The 19,168-nt window shown below is 41.9% G+C and overlaps 1 protein-coding gene across 1 annotated transcript in view; it reads left to right on the plus strand.

The window, feature by feature from the left end:
• Nucleotides 1-12,832, plus strand: part of BCAT1 (branched chain amino acid transaminase 1) — a 93,141-nt gene extending 80,309 nt beyond the window's left edge. Inside the window, exon 11 of the mRNA XM_067559194.1 lies at nucleotides 4,675-12,832. Within this exon, the coding sequence (XP_067415295.1) occupies nucleotides 4,675-4,716 (42 nt within the window). The 3' untranslated portion in view covers nucleotides 4,717-12,832. The remainder of the gene's footprint in view (nucleotides 1-4,674) is intronic.
• Nucleotides 12,833-19,168: the final 6,336 nt, after the last annotated feature.

Below are 19,168 nucleotides of genomic sequence, written 5' to 3' on the forward strand. Positions count from 1 at the left end.
AGCTTTTTCTCACCTTGGGAATTCATCTTTTAGATTGCTCTTCTGCCTTAAGGTTTCTCTCATATGGTCTCCATGCTTTCACACTCCATTTCAATGTGTATACTGGGCCACTAGAGAGGTGTATGCTACAGTGCCTTCTGTGTAGCTCTCTGTTGTCATCTTAGTTTGACCCACAGGTGAAGTCTAGAGCTGGTCTGAAGTCAAGGCACTGGACTGGAATTCAGGAGATTTGGGTTCCATTCTTGGGTCTGCCACAATTCCCTGTGTGACTTTGGGCAAGTTATTTCATTACTATGCCTCCTCTCCTTTCTGTAAAACAAGGATACAACTTCCCTGGTTTGTCTGTCTATTTAGATTGTAGACGCCTTATGGTCTCATGCTATATGCCTACAGCACCTAGAACAATGGGGCTTTGATCTCAGGGATTCTAGGTGCTACTGTAACATAAATAAAAGTCGTGATGACATGTCATAAAATCATAAAAGATTAGGGTTGGAAGGGACCTCAGGAGGTCATCTAGTCCAACCTCCTGCTCAAAGCAGGATCAACTCCAACTAAATCATCCCAGCCAGGGCTTTGTCAAGTCACACTTTAAAAACTTCTAAGGATGGAGATTCCACCACCTACCTAGGTAACCCATTCCAGTGCTTCACCACCCTCCTAGTCAAATTTTTTTTCCTAATATCCGACCTGGACCTCCCCCAGTGCAACTTGAGACCATTCCTCCTTGTTCTGTCATCTGCCACTACTGAGAACAGCCTTGTTCTATCCTCCCTGGAATCCCCTTTCAGGTAGTTGAAGGCTGCTATCAAATCCCCCCTCACTCTTCTCTGCTGCAGACTAAACAAGCCTAGTTCCCTCAGCCTCGCCTCATAAGTCATGTGCTCCAGCCCCCTAATAATTTTTGTTGCCCTCTGGACTCTCTCCAATTTATCCACATCCTTTCTGTAATGGGGGGCCCAAAACGGAACACAATATTCCAAATGAGGCCTCACCAATGCCAAATAGAAGGGAATAATCACTTCCTTCGATCTGCTTGTAATGCTCCTACTAATGCAGCCCAATATGCCGCTAGCTTTCTTGTCAGTAAGGGCACACTGTTGACTCATATCCAGCTTCTTGTCCACTGTAACCCCCATGTCCTTTTCTGCAGAACTGCTGCCTAGCCAGTCAGTCCGCAGTCTGTAGAGTGTGTGGGATTCTTCCATTCTAAATGCAGGACTCTGCACTTGTCCTTGTTAAACCTCATCAGATTTTTTTTTGGCCCAATCCTCCAATTTGTCTAGATCATGCTGTATCCTGTCCCTACCTTCCAGGGTGTCTACCACTCCCCACCAGCTTAGTGTCATCTGCAAACTTGCTGAGGGTGTGATCTACCCCATCCTCCAGATCATTAATGAAGATGTTGAACAAAATCAGCCCCAGTATCAACCCTTGGGGCACTCCGCTTGTTACCAACTGACAACTAGACATCTAGCCTTGATCACTACCAGTTGAGCCCGATGATCTAGCCAGCTTTCTATCCATCTTATAGTCCATTCATCCAATCAATACTACTTTAACTTGCTGATAAGAATATTGTGGGAGACCGTATCAAAAGCTTTGCTAAAGTCAAGGTATATCATGTCCACCACTTTCCCCACATCCATAGAGCCAGTCATCTAATCATAGAAGGCGATCAGGTTGGTCAGGCATGAATTACCCTTGATGAATCCAAGCTGACTGTTCCTGATAACCTTCCTCTCTTCCAAATGGATTCATTCAATCCAAAATGGATTCCTTGAGGACTTGCTCCATGATTTTTCCAAGGACTGAGGTGGGGCTGACCAGTCTGTAATTCCCCGATTCCTCCTCCTTCCCTTTTTTGAATATATATATCCTTTTATATATTTTTTTAATGTATGTGCCCTTTTATGGGCACTTTTATATGTGCCTTTTTCCAATCATCCGGGACCTTCCCCACTCACCATGAGTTTTCAAAGATAATGGCCAATGGCTCTGCAATCACATCAGCCAACTCCTTCAGCATCCTTGGATGCATTGCATCTGGCCCATTGACTTGTGCATGTCTAGTCTTTCTAAATAGTCGTAAACCTGTTCTTTCAGAACTGAGGGCTGATCATCTCCTCCCCATTCTGTGCTGCCCAATGCAGTAATCTGGGAGCTGACCTTGTCTGTGAAGACAGAGGCACAAATAGCATAGAGTACTTCAACTTTTTCCACATCATCTGTCAGCAGGTTGCCTCCCCTATTCTGTAAGGGGCCCACACTTTCCCTGACCACCTGCTTGTTGCTAACATACCTGTAGAAACCCTTCTAGTTACGCTTCACGTCCCTTGCTAGCTGGAACTCCAATTGTGCTTTGGCCTTCCTGATTTCACATCTGCACGCTCAAGCAGTATTTTTATACTCCTCCCTACTCATCAGTCCAAGCTTCCACGTCTTGTAAGCTTCCTTTTTGTGTTTAAGCTCACCGAAGACTTCTTTGTTAAGCCAAGCTGCTCGCCTGCCATATTTGCTATTCTTTCTGCATATTGGGATGGTTTGTTCCTGTGCCTTCAATAAGATTTCTTTAAAGTACAGCCAGCTCTCTTGGACTCCTTTCCCCCTCATATTAGCCTCCTAGCTTCCATCAGCTCCCTGAGGGAGTTAAAGTCTGCTTTTCTGAAGTCCAGGATCTGTATTCTGCTCTTCTCCTTTCTACCTTTTGTCCAGTTCCTGAACTCGACCATCTCATGGTCACTGCTGCCCAGGTTACTACCCACTTCTACTTTCCCTACCAATTCTTCCCTGTTTGTGAGCAGCAGGTCAAAAGGAGCACAGCCCCTAGTAAATTCCTCCAGCACTTGCACCAGGAAGTTGTCCACAACACTCTCAAAAAATTTCCTGGATTGTCTGTGCTCTACTGTATTGCTCTCCCAGCAGATGTCAGGGTGAGTGAAGTCCCCCATGAGAACCAAGTTCTGTGATCTAGAAACTTTCACTAGTTATCTGAAGAAAGCCTCATCTACCTCATCCTCCTGGTCTGGTGGTCTATAATAGATGCCCACCATGACATCACCCTTGTTGCTCTCGCCTCTAAACTTAACCCAGAGACTCTCAACAGGCTTTTCTCCAGTTTCATACTGGAGCTCAGAGCAATCATATAGCTCTCTTACTTACAATGCAACTCCTCCACCTTTTCTCCCCTACCTGTCCTTCCTGAACAGTTTATACCCATCCATGACAGTGCTCCAGTTGTGTGAGTTACTCCACCAAGTCTCATAGTTCCTTGACTGTGACAGGACTTCCAATTCCTCCTGTTTGTTTCCCAGGCTTCTTGCGTTCGTGTACAGGCACTTGAGATATTGAGACATGTCCAATATTTGAGATTAGACTTTATTACCAACTGTCCACTTAACCACAATCCCACATTATTTAGTGGTTTCCCTTCTCTCTATTTTTACCATTGTTTCTCTCACTGTAACAAGAATACACTTGACTTGCTAGTCAAAAGCCAGAGTCCTCACCTTCAAGGGTAATCCAAACTCAAAACAATCTTCTGCCCTCTTGAGTTCCAGTAGTCTTTTTCTTGGCCCTTCCCAGGCCTAATTTGTATAGTTGAAGTCCTCTTTCCGCCCAGGTCTGCCATGGTCTTCCTCACTATTGAGGTACAAGTTGAAAGAGAGCTTCCTTCTCTGTATGGACAGACAGTCACAAATGGCCCTTCCAGTTCACCCTAGACTATGAACAGTTCCTTATCTCATTGTTGCAGAGAGTTTCCATGCCCTCTCTCAGGAGGATCCAGTCCTCTATCTACTACTAATGTATGTCCACATATAATTTACCTAAATGAATGAGCCATTTCTGATTACAGGGTTTGTGCTAGAGAGACTTAAAACTGTATCTTCAGATTAAGATCAAATGTAGTGTCAGTGTAACAGCTAATTGTCCTCTGCCATGGGACTGTTCCTACACTTGAAGGGAAACAGTAGGTCTTTTCCATCCCTGCCTTCGGTAATACTATTTATTACATAGTGAGAGCAGACTCAGTCTTCATCTACATTAGATCCATTTTATTTGGTTTACCATGTTGGTTAACATCTGCTCTAATTTTACTCTGTGGTATTTGTGATTGGATTTATTTCAGGTTTAATAAAAAAATGTAATCGACAGCTACCTTTAAAAAAAAAAAAAGAAGAAGAAGAAAAAATAGACAAATTTGCATATGGGGACATGAGCATGGACCACACATTTGAGCAAATTAGTGAAATGACCACAAGGAATAGTTGTGGGTCTTTAACACAGGTTGTATTAAATGTATAGACACCTCCATCAAAGCAGGACTGGTTTGCTTTATATCACCTCGCAGGAGAATATTTTCACCTCTTCACGGCCAACGAACCTAGAGATGGATAAAGTGTCAAACTGCCTTCAGCTTTTTTTAAAACAGAGACTGTAGCTAAGGCATAAAACCAGAAATAAGCCTATTTTATAGAGGTAGTTATGGCATTGGAAGGAGCTTTAACGTGGGTGTAAGTTATGGTTACAGTCTATATAGCACCTACAGGTCCCTTTACCCTGCCAGAATGGTGGAAAAGGGCCTTAGAGTGAATGGGAATCAGGTCTTGGGGAAGTTTTGTTGGTGCAGAGTTAGCTTTATTCCCTGAAATATGTTCTTTGCTTTTGTTTCAGTACGGAAGAGAAGACAGCGAGTGGACACTCTTGGTGTCATGAATGCAGAGTGGAGGGTATCAGACCTCCACGCGACAGGCCAAACCGTTACAACCAGAACAATCATCGATTTTCTGTAGCTGCCTGTTTAGAGCTGTGCGTAGGGTAGTCAGCGTTATCCCTTTCCTTCCCAGGGTGATCATTTCCACATGCCAGGGAATGTGAACACAATCGTTATGATTTCTATTGTAGTCTTGCTAATAGAAGTCTATCTTCTTGTTAGAGGTGCTAGATGTAAGCAATAGAACTGTCCTAATTGTTTTCTTGGTGATTCCTTGTGTCTTATGTACAGTCCAAAAATTTGTCAAGTACTCTTCAACTGCTCTTCAGTGTAAGCCAGTGGTTTTTTTCAACTGCCACCACCACCAGAGCAAACTGCCATAAAAAAATGTTGCTCACTACTTAGGGGAATAGTTACTATCCCTTAGTCCTATTTCATTTATGTCACCCGACGATGGATTGTTTTTTTCTGTTACTCTACTTGTGTGGGAGGTTCCTCTCTGCGATCCCAGAGCACTGAGGAGCCCCTATTTTTTATTTTGCCAAATCATAGCCTCACCTTTTAGGCTCTATTTCATAGCAACCAAGCCTTTGGAATAAGGATGAATTGATGGGAAATCCCTTCAGAGCCCAGTAACACCACTCCTAACTCAGCTTAGAAGAACCAGCAAAGTGATCTTTCCCCACCCAAAGTTTTACAGTGCTCCCAGCCCTTGCTGGCCCACCTGTTCCTTAATATGAACTTTCTATTTTCTGACGAGCCCATGGTTTTCGAGTATGGGTTCTTCTACATCTTCCTCTACTTGCCAGTACCCAGTGCAGGAGGACAGAAGGATTTCATTCACCCCTTGCCATTCTGCACTACCACGTCCCCTGTTTAAAATCTTACTCCTTCATACACCACTAAAATCATGGTACACTCTCTTGTTGCAATTTGGAGGCAGATACAGGACTCTTAGCTCACAGTTAGGGAAATGAATAACTTTTGTACATTTTCTTTAATCATTAAATAGGCTACCATCGATATAAACTTTCTCATCTGTGCGTATATTTTTCTCAACTAGTTTTAAGATGTCTCTTGCCGAAATGGTACTACAGTATTCTGTAGCAATACTCCAAAATGTTAGGGGGCTGATTTTTCTTTTACTCTGATTTAAAATGGATGCAACTTAATAAATGTCAATGGAGTTACACCTACATAAAATTATTTAACAGAATGAAGCATCAGACCCTATATTTCAGAATAGGCAGACAGCAGTATTTTGGGAACTAATTATTTTTTAGTAAGGGAGGAAAGAATTTCTCTCCCATATGTCCTAAGAGACCCACATCTAATTGGTAATTGCTCATTAATGATCAGCTACTACTAGGCCATCAGTTTCTGCTGGTCCCTTGAGTGGTGGGTTAGACAGATTTCACTGCAGTCTAATCTGATATCTTATTGAAGAACAGTTGAAGGTTACTAGTGACAATTATTCAGAGTAAGTTGGTGGACAGTGTTCTACTTAGAATATACCTGCAAGCACAAAATACTGTTTCATTTATGGTAGCAGTAGTACCGTGTATTACCGTGTATCTCTTCTACTCACAGTTCAGATCTGTACTTTGCTCTGGTTTCTGTTAAGTTTCTTGTGATGTATCATAGGTCACTGGTAGTTTGTTTATTTATTTTTTATTCATCTAATAGAAAAATTAACACAGGGGATACATCAAGATATGGAGTGGGGTAGAGGAGTTTTTCCAACAAGGCAAGTACCATAACTGAAGAGTGCCTTTGACTAGAGAGAGTTATATGGAGGTCATACAAGATTATGTAATAAGTGAGACTAAATGGCTTCCTATTACTGAACTGTAACCTACTCCCTCCTGTTTTGCTTAGATAGTCGTCTTTGACAGCAAAAGTCTAGGTGTGACATTTTGACTGAGGTGCCTTGGGAATTGGATGTGCAACACCCATACTTGAGATGTTAATAGTATTAACAATAGTTGCACATCAAATTCCCCATGGACGATACTGATAGTAATCTACTCACAGGTCAGAATGAAGAAATGAAGACCAGTTACAATGATTGATTTAGAGTGGTTGACACCTTAAAGAGGTGGGTGAAACTGTTCTCAAATCAGGCTACAATAATTTGAAGTGGGGCCTTTTGTTGGTGTGGTCTACACTGACCTAAGTTAGACCTGGTGTCTTATCTCTTCAATTCTTATACTGCTGGAGACCTCAAAAGTGCAAGAGCTAAAGGAGGACAAAATTGGAAGGGCCACAAAAATATGAGCTATTTCCTAGGGAAAAAGTAAAACCAAGTAGTGTACTTCCAGTCAGCTAGTGCCACCTCTGTGAATACTTTTGCTCAATCTTGTTATATTCAAACAGCCTTGATTATTTTCATTCAGGCTCTGGGTGACGAAGGGTATGTCTATACCGACGGTGGCAAAGTTGCCGCCACCAGATTGATTTTTCTGGATCGATTGACCCGCTCAATCGATCAGGAAGTCAACCGAGTAAATCCACCCCCTTAAGTAGTGTAGCGCTGCGTCGACGGGAACGCAGTGCAGTGAAGATGCCGCGCAGAAGGGAAGCACAGCAGTCGATGAGAGTTACACAGGCTACTCTGCGTAGTTTGCATAACTCCCGTCAACTGCCGCTGAATCTCCTGGTAAGTGTAGACCCAGGCTAGGTCCCAAATTTTAGTTCTTTTTATTTAGGATATAATGTTTATCACGTCATAATAAACCAGCAGAGTATTTTGGTCTTGCATGACAATCCTGTGTGGAAATACATAGCCTGCATCCGCATCTGTGTTGTTTTATCCTTTTATCACAAAATTCCAAGAAATAACATTTGTAAATAACAATGAGTGCTTGAGAAACTGTGTTCTCCTTATTTAAGCCCAAAAAGTTTAGGAAGGAACTGTGCTATTCCTTGAGCTGATAGATTTTAAAAAGACATTTGCACATTTCTTTTCCATGTGCACTATTTGTTTAATTGTCGCAGATTAGCATAGAAAGGGTCCAGTGCATCATAACTAAGCAATTATCTATTCTTCATCACTTCGTTATGGTTACACTAATTGATCATTTAAGATATAAGATAGTCTAACATTAGGAACATTTGAGGCTGTTCAAAAAGATCAACAAATTAATAACTGTGTGATATTTGCATAATTGGCTGCAAATATTTAATGTTTAATTGGGCTGATCAAATGAGATTCAGCCTCTCACATGTGTATGCTTTACAAACAGTGGTACTTTAAAACGATTAGCCATAATTTTTGCAAGTTCTCTCTTTCCCCACTTCATTCTTTGATTATTATTTTCAGCGTTGAGCATGTTGCTAATTTTCAGTTCAGTTTCAGCTATTTATCAGACGGAAAGAAGTATTTAAAATGAGATACCATTTCAGAGGTCCACATAAATCAATGTTTCATAGAAACGTTGATGATGCAGGAGTTGTGGAATTAACAACTGTCACTGCTTTGCCAAATTCATAATAGCAATTCAGGGCAAATTCACCCAGGGTTTAAAATGATTTATTCCGGTAGAACTCTGGCAAAGAATAGTCAGGGTCAAAAGTACATCAAGAGCAGATTGTGGCAGCACAAAGCAAATTTAATTTCCTCTCCAGGGAAGTTAGGAGGGCAACAAGGACCAAAAAAATGAGAGGTGCTGGCCAGGAAGGTCATTGGATGTTCTGACTCAATATAATTTTCATCAGTGTCCACCGGAAGGATTCCCAGAAAACCCCAGCCATAAGATAAGTCTGTCCACCTCCCATAGCAGAAACCCCCAAGGGACTGCAGTGGTAATACCACCTGCTTTCTTTCTGGATGAATCACCACTGGGGTGCTGGGAGATATAACTGATCCTTCCCTGCCTAAGTGCTGGGATTCTCTTGACCATTTTTTATATTAGACTTGGAGAATGGTAATCTGGAAAATAGGGCATTTGAAAGGTGAAGGTGCAGTATGTGCTGGTGGGAATGAACACACAAGAGGGTGTGTCTACGCTTCATGTTAGAGGTGTGATTCCCAGCTCGAGGAGACATACCCTTGCTAGCTCTGATAGCACAAGCAGGGTAAAAACAGAGTGTAGTGATGATAGTGTGAGTGGCAGGAGGGGCTAGTCATCCGAGTAGATGCCTAGGGTCTCCGAAGGGATCATACACAGGGCAGCTACCTCCTTGAACTGCCGTGGCTACGCTTCTGTTTTTCATATGCTAGCTCAATCAGAATTAGTATGGGTATGTCTCCTTGAGCTGGAAGTTGCACATTCAGCTTGACATGTAGACATACCCTCAACATGTGAACCATCCCTCATGTCCAAGCAACCAGCAGTGGGAGGCAGAAGCGGTGAGAGTTGAGAGAGATTTCATAGACCCATTACCAGTGGGGAAGGAGAGAAGGAACTCTTTTCCAGTGGTATCTATAGAACAAGGTCTGTAATCTCCTCAGATCACTTAACAGTTGCCCCTTGACTCTGCTTCAGTAGGTGACCATGCAACGTCATAGAGCAAATGTTGCAATGCACTGTCAGAGCATCGCACGATGATTAATCTTCCAGGCCTTGCTCAGACTCCCTTCATCTCTTCGTGACCCTGCATGTGGTGCATGAATAGAGTAGACTGGCCCAGTAGAGAGGAAAAAACAGCATGCACGTGGGTGTACTTGTATCACAAGGGATGACTACACTGCAATAAAAAAATGCAGCAAGTCTCAGAGTTGGGGTCAGCTGACTCGTGCTCATGCTCCAGGGCTAAAAATAGCAGTGCAGATGTTTGGGCACAATCTGTTCTTTCACTCCCCTGAATGCAAGGATTAAACCAGGCTAGTGCTGCCAGCTATCACCTAACTTATAGACTGTGGCCAACAAAGTGGGTCACCCTTGGAACCAGCAGGATGAATGATCCTCACCCTGGGGTCTTGTTGGGGAGGCGCATATTGGCATTATCCTCTAACCACCAGTTCTCCTGTAATCCAAAAATTGAGCTGTGTTTGCAAAGCACTTTGAAGACAACAAACATTGTATATAAATGCAAAGTAGTATTATAATTATTAATACTTCTTACGTGGCTCATAGGATTCAATCCAGCCGTTAGCAAAACAGTATTTATTTTGCTACAGGTAAAATATGTCTGAATCTAGTTCACTTCGAGAAATCTGTTTAAGCAGGCAGCACAGGTGCCAGGTGCAGAACCAGCATTTGAAGCATCACTTCCTGGTTAGTTGCAACATCTTGATTATAGAGAGCAAAAGTGTTATATATACACACACACACTTTTGTATGATGTGTCTTATTTTTAAGGTTTCTTTCAATAGGACCATAATCCTCTAAAATGCATAGCTCAGTTCCCAGTTTAAAACTGCATCTGGCACACAGTACAGTACTTGACAAGAGCACTATTCACTGATCAGAGAGAGATTTAATTTTTACGTTTGTCAAAATAAAATCGAGCGTGTCGGAACAACTTCATCCATCCTGCTTCTAAACCCCTGTGTATTAGAAGTCCACCCTATCCCACTGTAGAGCTGTGCCTTATAATGTAACATTCCTACCACCCGTGGCATCCCTCTGTAGTGTGCAGCTTCTGCCACTGGACACTCACAGCAATTACCAAGTTAGCAACTTCCCAGGGAATAGCACACAAATACCAGCTTGTTTGGTTCAACTGAGTATCAGCTCCAATATAGCAACACAGCACTGTAATCTAGTAATAGTAAAAACAAATATAAGTTTATTAATAAAAGTAGCGATTTAAGAGATAGTGAGCAAGGATAATAAGAGCCAGAGGTTACAAAAAAAAGTATAAACACTTCTGCTAGATTAAGACTTAATGTTAGCCGGCTACAATCCTTTGTCTGAGCCAGTCTCTCACGTAAGCTTTTTCTGCAGAGCTTGCTGGTTTCAGTCAAACCAGGATCCAAAACATTCATGAATCACCCCATACCACCAAGGGTGTTCTTCAGTGACATGGATTAACACAGGGGTCTGTTTTCGTTTCTCTCATGCCTCAAAATTTGTCTTTGCACTCCTGAGACAAGACAACCCCTGGTGGTTCTAGTCTTTGGTGTCTTCCCATGTTGACGTCACATCCTGGTGTTGATTTAGAATGCAAATGTAGCTCTTGTTGTGTTTGCTTTACAGTGATTTTCAGTAAATAATTTTCAGTGCTAGTGGGAGATGCCAGGTGAAAGACGTGAAGCCTTCTATCCACAGAACAGGTACAGCAAGGGCAGTGATGATACAAGCTTCTCCTACACTACACCATCACAGTACCTCAATCATGTTCTGGGGTCAGCATAATATTTCTGTGCCCATTCAGTCCTTAGAGCAAGACTGTCCATTAGTGCCAAGTGCTGGAGTGATGGTTTATGATGTGGACCACTATTTGGGAAAGAACCTCATCACATCCTTAAATGCTTAAGTTTATGCACATGCTTTGATGACTCAGAGCCTAATAGCTTGACAAAGACCAGGAACTCATTTCATATAGGTTACCAAACAGCAAAAAAATTGATAGGTGCTAGAGTCAAGCCATCCATCTAAGATGAATGGTTCCATATTTTTTTCAATCTATTGATCCATCCAGCTCCTACCAAACTTTTCCATCATCTAACATGGCAATATCTGGCTAGGGCTTGTAATAGGAGTGGAATTAGATAGTTGTTAACTATCATCATCCCTTAATTTAAGATGTTGCTACGGTATTAATCTCTTCCCTCTCCATCCTTCCCCTTCCAGTAGGGTTGCCTGGGCTGCTGCTATATACATTGACTGGATATTGAAGGGTCTTTACCATGATGAGCAATAATGGGGGTTTAATCTGAAAATATTTTAAAGCAGTTTCATTAGAGTGGTGGGTTTGGGTCAATGAATGCCTCGGTCTAATCAGTTTCTGAATTGGTTATTAATGTACTGTTGTAGTACTTGGAACTCTGGCATTTTAAGTAGGAGAAATTGTCAACTTCAACAGGGAGTAGTAAACACCTCTGAAGAGTCTCTGCTTTCATAAATGTTCAAGTTAACAGGATATTTTACAAAGATCTGAGCGTATAAAAGGAAATGTTGTGAAAAAAATATTGGGTAAAGTAAAGGAAACTCTACCTCATCCTTCTTTAAAGATTTTGTAGAAGCACAATTAAACACGTCTAATGGCTTTGTTATATACAAACCGTCTGGCATGAAAGAAACACTTTATATTTGTATGACAAAACTTCCTGTTATAACTGTATTTTGCTGGCAATAGAAGCAGTCTGTATTATTTGCTCATCAGATCTGTAATTATGCAATGTTTCTGTTTTCAATAAAGGAATTTAATGGACACCTGTTTGTGGCATGTTATGAAATCTGCATTGTCAAGTACATCTAATATGGCATAATTCCCCTATGTATGTATAAAATTTAATCTTGAAAGCTGAATTTTAAAAAACATTTTACCAAATGAAATGAGGGTGTGGCAACAGCATAACATCTAGTGACCGGCACTCGCCCCCGCTCGCCCCCTCTCGCTCGGCAATTACAGTAGACCTGAGACCTGACCTTATCGGGACCTTTACTGACACACATCTGAAATGGCAAACAATGGGACGTTGCAAAAAGCCCAGGGCAGCCATTGGCTGTTACGAATACTGCACATCTCTCACGAACAGGGGCAGCCATCGGCTGTTACAAATATTGCACACCCCTCATGTACCAAGCATAGCCCAAGTGCATAATAACTGCTGCATTTCGGCGGGTCTGGCAGAAGAGCTGTCGGCCCGCCAGACTGATCACCTGGAGCTGCTACCTCTTCCCGCCCCCGAGTCCTCTGCTGGGCGAGAGTCGAGTCAAGTGCAACCGGTCCGAGTTTTGAACCTGAGTTTTCTCGTGTCCCTCCCCCATTGGTCAGGCGTCATGAACCTGTTCCTCGTGGTGGTAAGATTTTAAATAGTACTCTTGTTATAGTTTTCAGGTATTAGTATTATTAAGTTTGTTATAATTTTAAAACTCGTATAGTTTTTATTTAGTGTGTTGTTTGTCTATTGTTCTTCTTCTAATCTGCTTAAGTCTCCCTGTTAAGGAAATTAGATAGTTTGGTTATATGTATTATTTTTTCCTTTCATTAAACCCCACGTCCCCTCGGCCCCAAATAAAATTGTAAATAGTTAAGAAACTGTTCTCTCAGTGTGGTTCTTGGTAATCAGGGAATCCCTTTACCTGTCGGGAACAGAGGGGATGACAGCCAATGGGAACACACACACACACACACACACACACACACACACACTGATAAGAATCTAATTGTGTAGTAAAAATCCAGTTACCTATTGAAGTCAAGGGGCATGACATCCAAGGAAACAGGTGAAGAATTGGGCCTTAAGAATATCAGACATTTGGCTTCCTAGCCAAACCTGGATAACAGAGATACTTATTTCATTAGAATAAAAACTGTTGGGCAGATCAAGCAGTTAAACTGACTGGCTGCTAACTACATTGTCATGAAACATCTTTTAGCAGCATGTCAGACCTTTGCAGCAGTGATTGAGTGTAGCCCTTACTATCAGGGTTTCTCAGCGAAGAGCTCAAGGGAGTGAAGAAATCCAGAAGAAAACTTGAAGTGTTTATTTCATAGGGCATTTCTGAGGATTAAGTATATTGACCAATGTGAAGCACTTTGAAGATGGCAAGGACTGTAGAATGGTTGTCATTAAAATCTTGACACTTACCATATCTAGCAGTTACATTGACTTGCCCTATTTCCCATTCTCAGTACAGGGAATATTGCAGGAAAGATGGTACAGTTCCATCCCCCAGTGAGGTACACATCAGTTTCAGTGGTGCCCTGCGCACACATGTAAGTATTAAGTGTTGTAAGTTATTGCTAAGGAAATGACAAGTCTGCGATGTCAGAATCACTTATTCTCATGTTCCACCTTTCTATCCTCCCCCATTCAGTCAAAGTGAAGCAGGGGCTTTCTTAGTGGTAGGATTAGTCTGTGTTTTGCTAATACAACATTCAAAGCCTGTTTGTCTGAAGTGGTGTTAATTTGGGGCCTGATCCTGCAAAGTGATGAGTACTCTAACAAATGATGAGTACCAGGCCCTTGGAGAGAGAGAGAAAGAAACTGCTTCCTGCTGCAAAATCTTGAGAGAATTCATTTATCCATACTATTTGAGGATTCTCAATGAGTGACAAAAGCTTCAGTTGCCAAACAGCTTGTTTGCTCCTCTGAAAGAAGAATGATACAAATGACAACATTGTTCTTGCAGAGCATGAAGTATGTGTTTATAGTTTCCAGAACCATATTTCTAAGGTGCAGATTCCTATAAAACAGAGGTGACAGACATGCCTCTTGATGAAAGACTGGTTTTAAAAACTTAGTCAGATGGGGAAGGAGAAAGGGAAACAATGTCTTTGCTTTGTAGCTTTTCAGACAAGGAAAGAGGAAAAAAAGTTACGCCAGCGTTTCAAATAAATGCAGTCCAAATACAGATTGGAATTCAGTTCTTGGCGTTATGTTGGCATAAAAGTGGTTTTCAACTTTGTGTTAGCTTTTCATCTCCCCTTCCCCCTGCTCAACTGCAGTCATGAGCATCATTACACTCATTTCAGTGAAATTGCCCTGGACTTCCACCATCACAACAAAAAAAACGGAACTTGGTGCAGGATCTCCACATCTGTCCTCTAGCCTCTCCAAAGAGGCGTTCCTGGCAGACACTGCATGAGTTAGGCATTTGTTGATCTCTCTCCACTCCAAGATGTGATCAACTGTGTTTCCTTTTCTCTTTCATTTGAAATTTCAAGATTTGAATATCTGAAATTTGAAAAATTTCAACCAGCTCTGTAGCTCAAAAGTGAGTGGGGTGGGGGGGGAGGGAGGACTCACAAAAAGTTTGTGAAAGCTTTTCTCATTTATTCTATGAATTTTAAAATTCAAAATGTCATCAAAAGTTTGAATGTCAAAAAATTTCGACCAGCTATCCCTGTAACAGAATCACTGGAAGGATCAGTGGAAACAGCCTATGGCTGAGATTTTGCATACTAGTTTTCAGTTTCATGTTTGAGGTGGTTGTCATCCTCCCAAAGGGCTCACCTATATATACTAGGTTTAAAAACATAGGTAAGAGCTCAGTGGTTAAGATATTCGGAATGGAGGCAAAGGCAGATGATAATAGAGCCAAAGAGTGGGACAGGGCATGGGTGCAGCTCATCTCAGTGTGCCATCCATTTCCCATCCAGGGAGATTAATATTGAAGCAGTATTGTGCTTCAGAAGTGCTGCAAAATCAGGTCCCTAGGTGTAAGAGGTCCTAGGCTATGGCTACACTGATGGCAGCAAAGTCTCCACCGTCAGATCGATTGCTCTGGATCGACTGAGCGGTCAGTGAAGACCCGCTCAGTTGATCCAGAAATTGATGTACTAAGACCACCTTCACAAGTGGTGTAGTGCTGCATCAACGGGAACGCGGTTCCCATCGGTGCAGTGCAGTGAAGATAGCGTGCAGAAGAGGAGCAGAAAAGTCGACAGGAGTTATGCAAGTTTTTTGCGTAGCTTGCGTAACTCCCATTGACTGCCGCTGAATCCCAGAGGTAAGTGTAGACATGGTCCTAGTCTGAAATCTCATTTGTGTAGTATAGAATTATATATCCATATCTTAGATTTTTTCTAGTCACTATAGTGGTACTGTTCTATCTACGTACTTATATGACCTCCAGAATCACCCTAGCATCTGAGTACTTCTCAAGTATTTAATAATAAAAATAACAAGCTCTGACTCTCTGTTCCTTCCAGCTTGTAGAAGAAACAGCTTAATTAGGCTGTAGGGATTTGGGGGGGGGGGGGGGGAGAAATGTGCTGTTTGCAGGTATGTGTGAAAGACTTCAGTTTTTAGGGCCAGATTTTTAAAAGTATTTAGGCATCTAAGGATGCAAATAGACACAAAGTGGGGCTTTCAAAAGCACCCAATGGGAGTTAGGCACCTAAACACATTTGAAAGTCCCACGAGGCATCTGTTTGCAGCTTTAGGTGCCTCAATAGCTTAAAAAGTCTGGCCCTTAGTGCCTGATCCTATGCTAATTGAAGTCAACAGCAAATGCCCATGGACTTGACTGGTGTAGGATGAGGGCTTTACTGACGGACAGAGGTAAATTGACTGAATTAGTTTTGCATTTACTTATGAACATGACAAGATCTGAGGTTATTTTGTCTCTTGCAGGAGTGAGTCCATGTCCTGTGAATATTCTGTCTCCTACATAGAATCTCTGTCTATTGGTTGATAGTTTAATTGTTCTGCTGGAATGTAACTATTGTGAAGGTTGTGATCATGGAGGAAGAGGCAATGTCTCAGATGGCTTGAGTCAATCCTATGGAGATCTTAAACTGCGCACTGGGGTGATGCGTCCATGGCGGCTAAGCAGACGGACTGCTGGAATTTATACCAGATGCAGTTTTTTCAGAGTGTGTAGCATCAGTCCAGATAATGTGACTTCAGTGGCGTGCCATGCTGGAGAAAGGAACACTTATGCAATTCTGTTCGCAGGATCAGGGCCCCAGATTGGAGGTCACAAACAGGAAGGTCACCATGTCCAGATCTGTGTCTGATAGGATGATGTGCGCCCTTCTTAGTGAGACGATCAAAATGGGCCCTTTTTCCCCCCTGCTGACATATCTTTTTGAAAGGAACACAAGTTGCAAACTGATTAATAATGTTGAGAGCCGATGCCTTCAGTAGGGGGCAATGCTACAGAGGAAGCAAGAAACCTTCTATTTAAATACAGAAGGCAAGTCAGACGAAGTCTCTTCTCTCAAAACCCTTCTGTTTAAATAGAAGTAATGCATCCCTGGTATTCTGGGCAGTAGCTCAATTTCTGTGCTGAGATGTTGCTCTTGGTGACTTTGTCCATATGTTCAAGCTAACTTCCCATATGCACTGGTTCTTAAACAGTTTAAAAGGATTGGCACAAACACAAGAAAGTTTAAAGAAACAGTTAACTTTATGTGGTATGGTTTTACCATTGTCACAGTGGAGGCTCTGTTCCTTGCAGCCTGACTCGATGACCTTGACTGCCTCAGGTCTGACCTGCTCACTCATTGCCAGTCCTTTGCTTCCAAGTTCACCACCTCTCCCACCTTTTTGAAATCTTCTCCCCACCTCTCGATGTCACTTCTTGTCTGATTCCTCCTAGTCTTTCCTCCACTTCTCCACTACATGGTGATTTTTCTGCATATTTAGAAGCCATGGGCCTGATTCTCTGTTGGAACTCCATGGATTTACTTCGGTGTGAATGAAAGGATTCTTAACACCAGGACAAACAGACCAAAGTCTGGAAGTACCTTTTCAAAGCATGGCTGAATCCAGTCCTCCGTTACAACCGTGGGGCTGCAGGATGCAGGTGAGAACAGAATTTTGGTTCACATGCTGTCCTGTGAATGTTTTTGGCCTTGTTTTTCCCCACCATTGTGTGCTTTAGGAAGAGTCAGCCTTATCTTAGAATCTCTTGTCTGCTTTGGATTTGTGTCACAGCCTTCATTTTATTTAAAAGTACCATCTGGTCTTTGACATTGAATTGATATTCTGTAGGTTTCTCCTGAGTCACACGTCTCCCACCCCATTGCATGGAATACAGTGAAACTCCTCTGAATGTTCCACACCTACGTTTATTCAGTGCAAGCTGGTGCCAGTAGTCTAACTTAAAGTGCTTGACTCAGCAGTCTTACTGTAAGTGTGAAAGATTTTATTAAAGCCCTGGCTTCACATTTATACTGTGCCTGAAAACTATAATTAACTGTGCATGGCACATAAACTTGCATGTGTCTCTAGCTTTATCTTAAAAGTTGTATTTCAACAGAAGTTGTGATGGCATGTAGCTGTCCTGCACATGCATACTAGTGAGTTGTGTGCACATATACCTATTTGCACATTCAATGAGCGTCTTGTAAGCTCTTTCACACAGGGATCATGACTCCCTGTATATTGGTACAGTAACCCGCACAATGGGGCCCTGATCCTGACTGAGCCCCCAGCATACTACTATAATATAAATATTGCTGGTAATAATGAGCAAGACTATCTCTGAATATTTGGCCCTGAGAGCCTGTCTACACCACTTCAACTTTAGTGGAAGAACCTGTTCTTCACAAAGTTGCATGAATGTGTTGAATCCTTCCCAGGATTATTCAGAGAGTTTTATTTATTTGTGATAAATTGACTGATTAAGGGCCACTCCTATTCCATTTCTTTAAGAAAAATAAACAAGGTCTTTGGATAATTTTGCAACAGGGGAGGGAGGGTGGTTTGGTCGTTAAGGCATGGGACTTGGAAGTAGGAGATCAACCTGAGTTCTCCCCCTTTCTCTGTCATAAATTTCCCATGCGACACTAGGCAAATAACTATCTGTGCCTTGGTTTTGTCATCTGCAGGTAATAATACTGTTCTGTTGAAAGGTGTTAATGGTTGCCACTGGGTGAGTCTAGCACCCAAATCCAGTCACAGACCTCATCAATGTCAATAGGTTTTTAAAGCATGCTTTCAGAGTCAATCAAATCCTTTTATTTAGTATTGATAGCTACAAAGAAGAGCTGGTTGGAAATTTTTTATCTAAATGAGGGGGGTTTTTTTTGACAAAAAATGCCAATTTTGTCAAAACTGAAACATTGTGCAAAAGATGTTGATTCTGACAAAAAATTCATTTTGAAAAAAAACAAAAACCAAAGTGATAATGCTGAAGCATCCCATTGTGCTCTTTTCAGAAAGGAAGATTTTGATTTTTCATTTTAAAATTAAATAAATTGTTTTTATACAAAAAAAATTTAAAAAGGATTTGAAAGATCAAAATCAGAATGAAATGTTTTGATTGACCTGAAATGACATTTTGGGGGGAGGAGGGCGGGGTGGGGGGGCAGAGTGGGGCAAATTTTGTTTCTCAGGCAATTTTGAATTTTTTGTTGTTGTTCCATTTCAGAATGAAAAAAATTCCACAGTCACAGACTTTCACATGAAATGGAAAATCTGGTTCCTAGCCATCTCTACTACAATGGAGGGACCACCCAAAGCATGTGGCAGGTCACAGCTAAACCACATGGACTGAGGATTTCCCTGACTGCAAAAATTTGGGCTAGGGCATTGGTTTTGCAGCCTGTGTGTAATAGAGACATCCTGGAGAAGTAGTGGTGAAAGGAACCCTGAGTGGAAGCAGAGAGACAGTGATTCTTGGGTACAGAGATCAGTGGAACAGCAGACTTGGGATTGCTAAGCAGGGTAACTGCCTGTTGTTGGTTGTTCAGGGAAAGAAGGCGTTGTGTATATATTTACTAAATAAACAAGATTACACCAAAGAATATACCAGACTCATATCACTGATTTCTCATCCTAACTGAAACAACCCTGAAAGACCCTGAATTTTGGCTGACTGCTTGGGCCAAAGGGACAGAAATACTTTATGCCAGGAATTCCCAAATATTTCATAGGGCAGGCCA

This window comes from Emydura macquarii, unplaced genomic scaffold (genome assembly GCF_026122565.2).
Source record: "Emydura macquarii macquarii isolate MOO-44397 ecotype Brisbane River unplaced genomic scaffold, CSIRO-AGI_Emac_v2 contig_2205, whole genome shotgun sequence".
Classification (NCBI taxonomy): domain Eukaryota; kingdom Metazoa; phylum Chordata; order Testudines; family Chelidae; genus Emydura; species Emydura macquarii.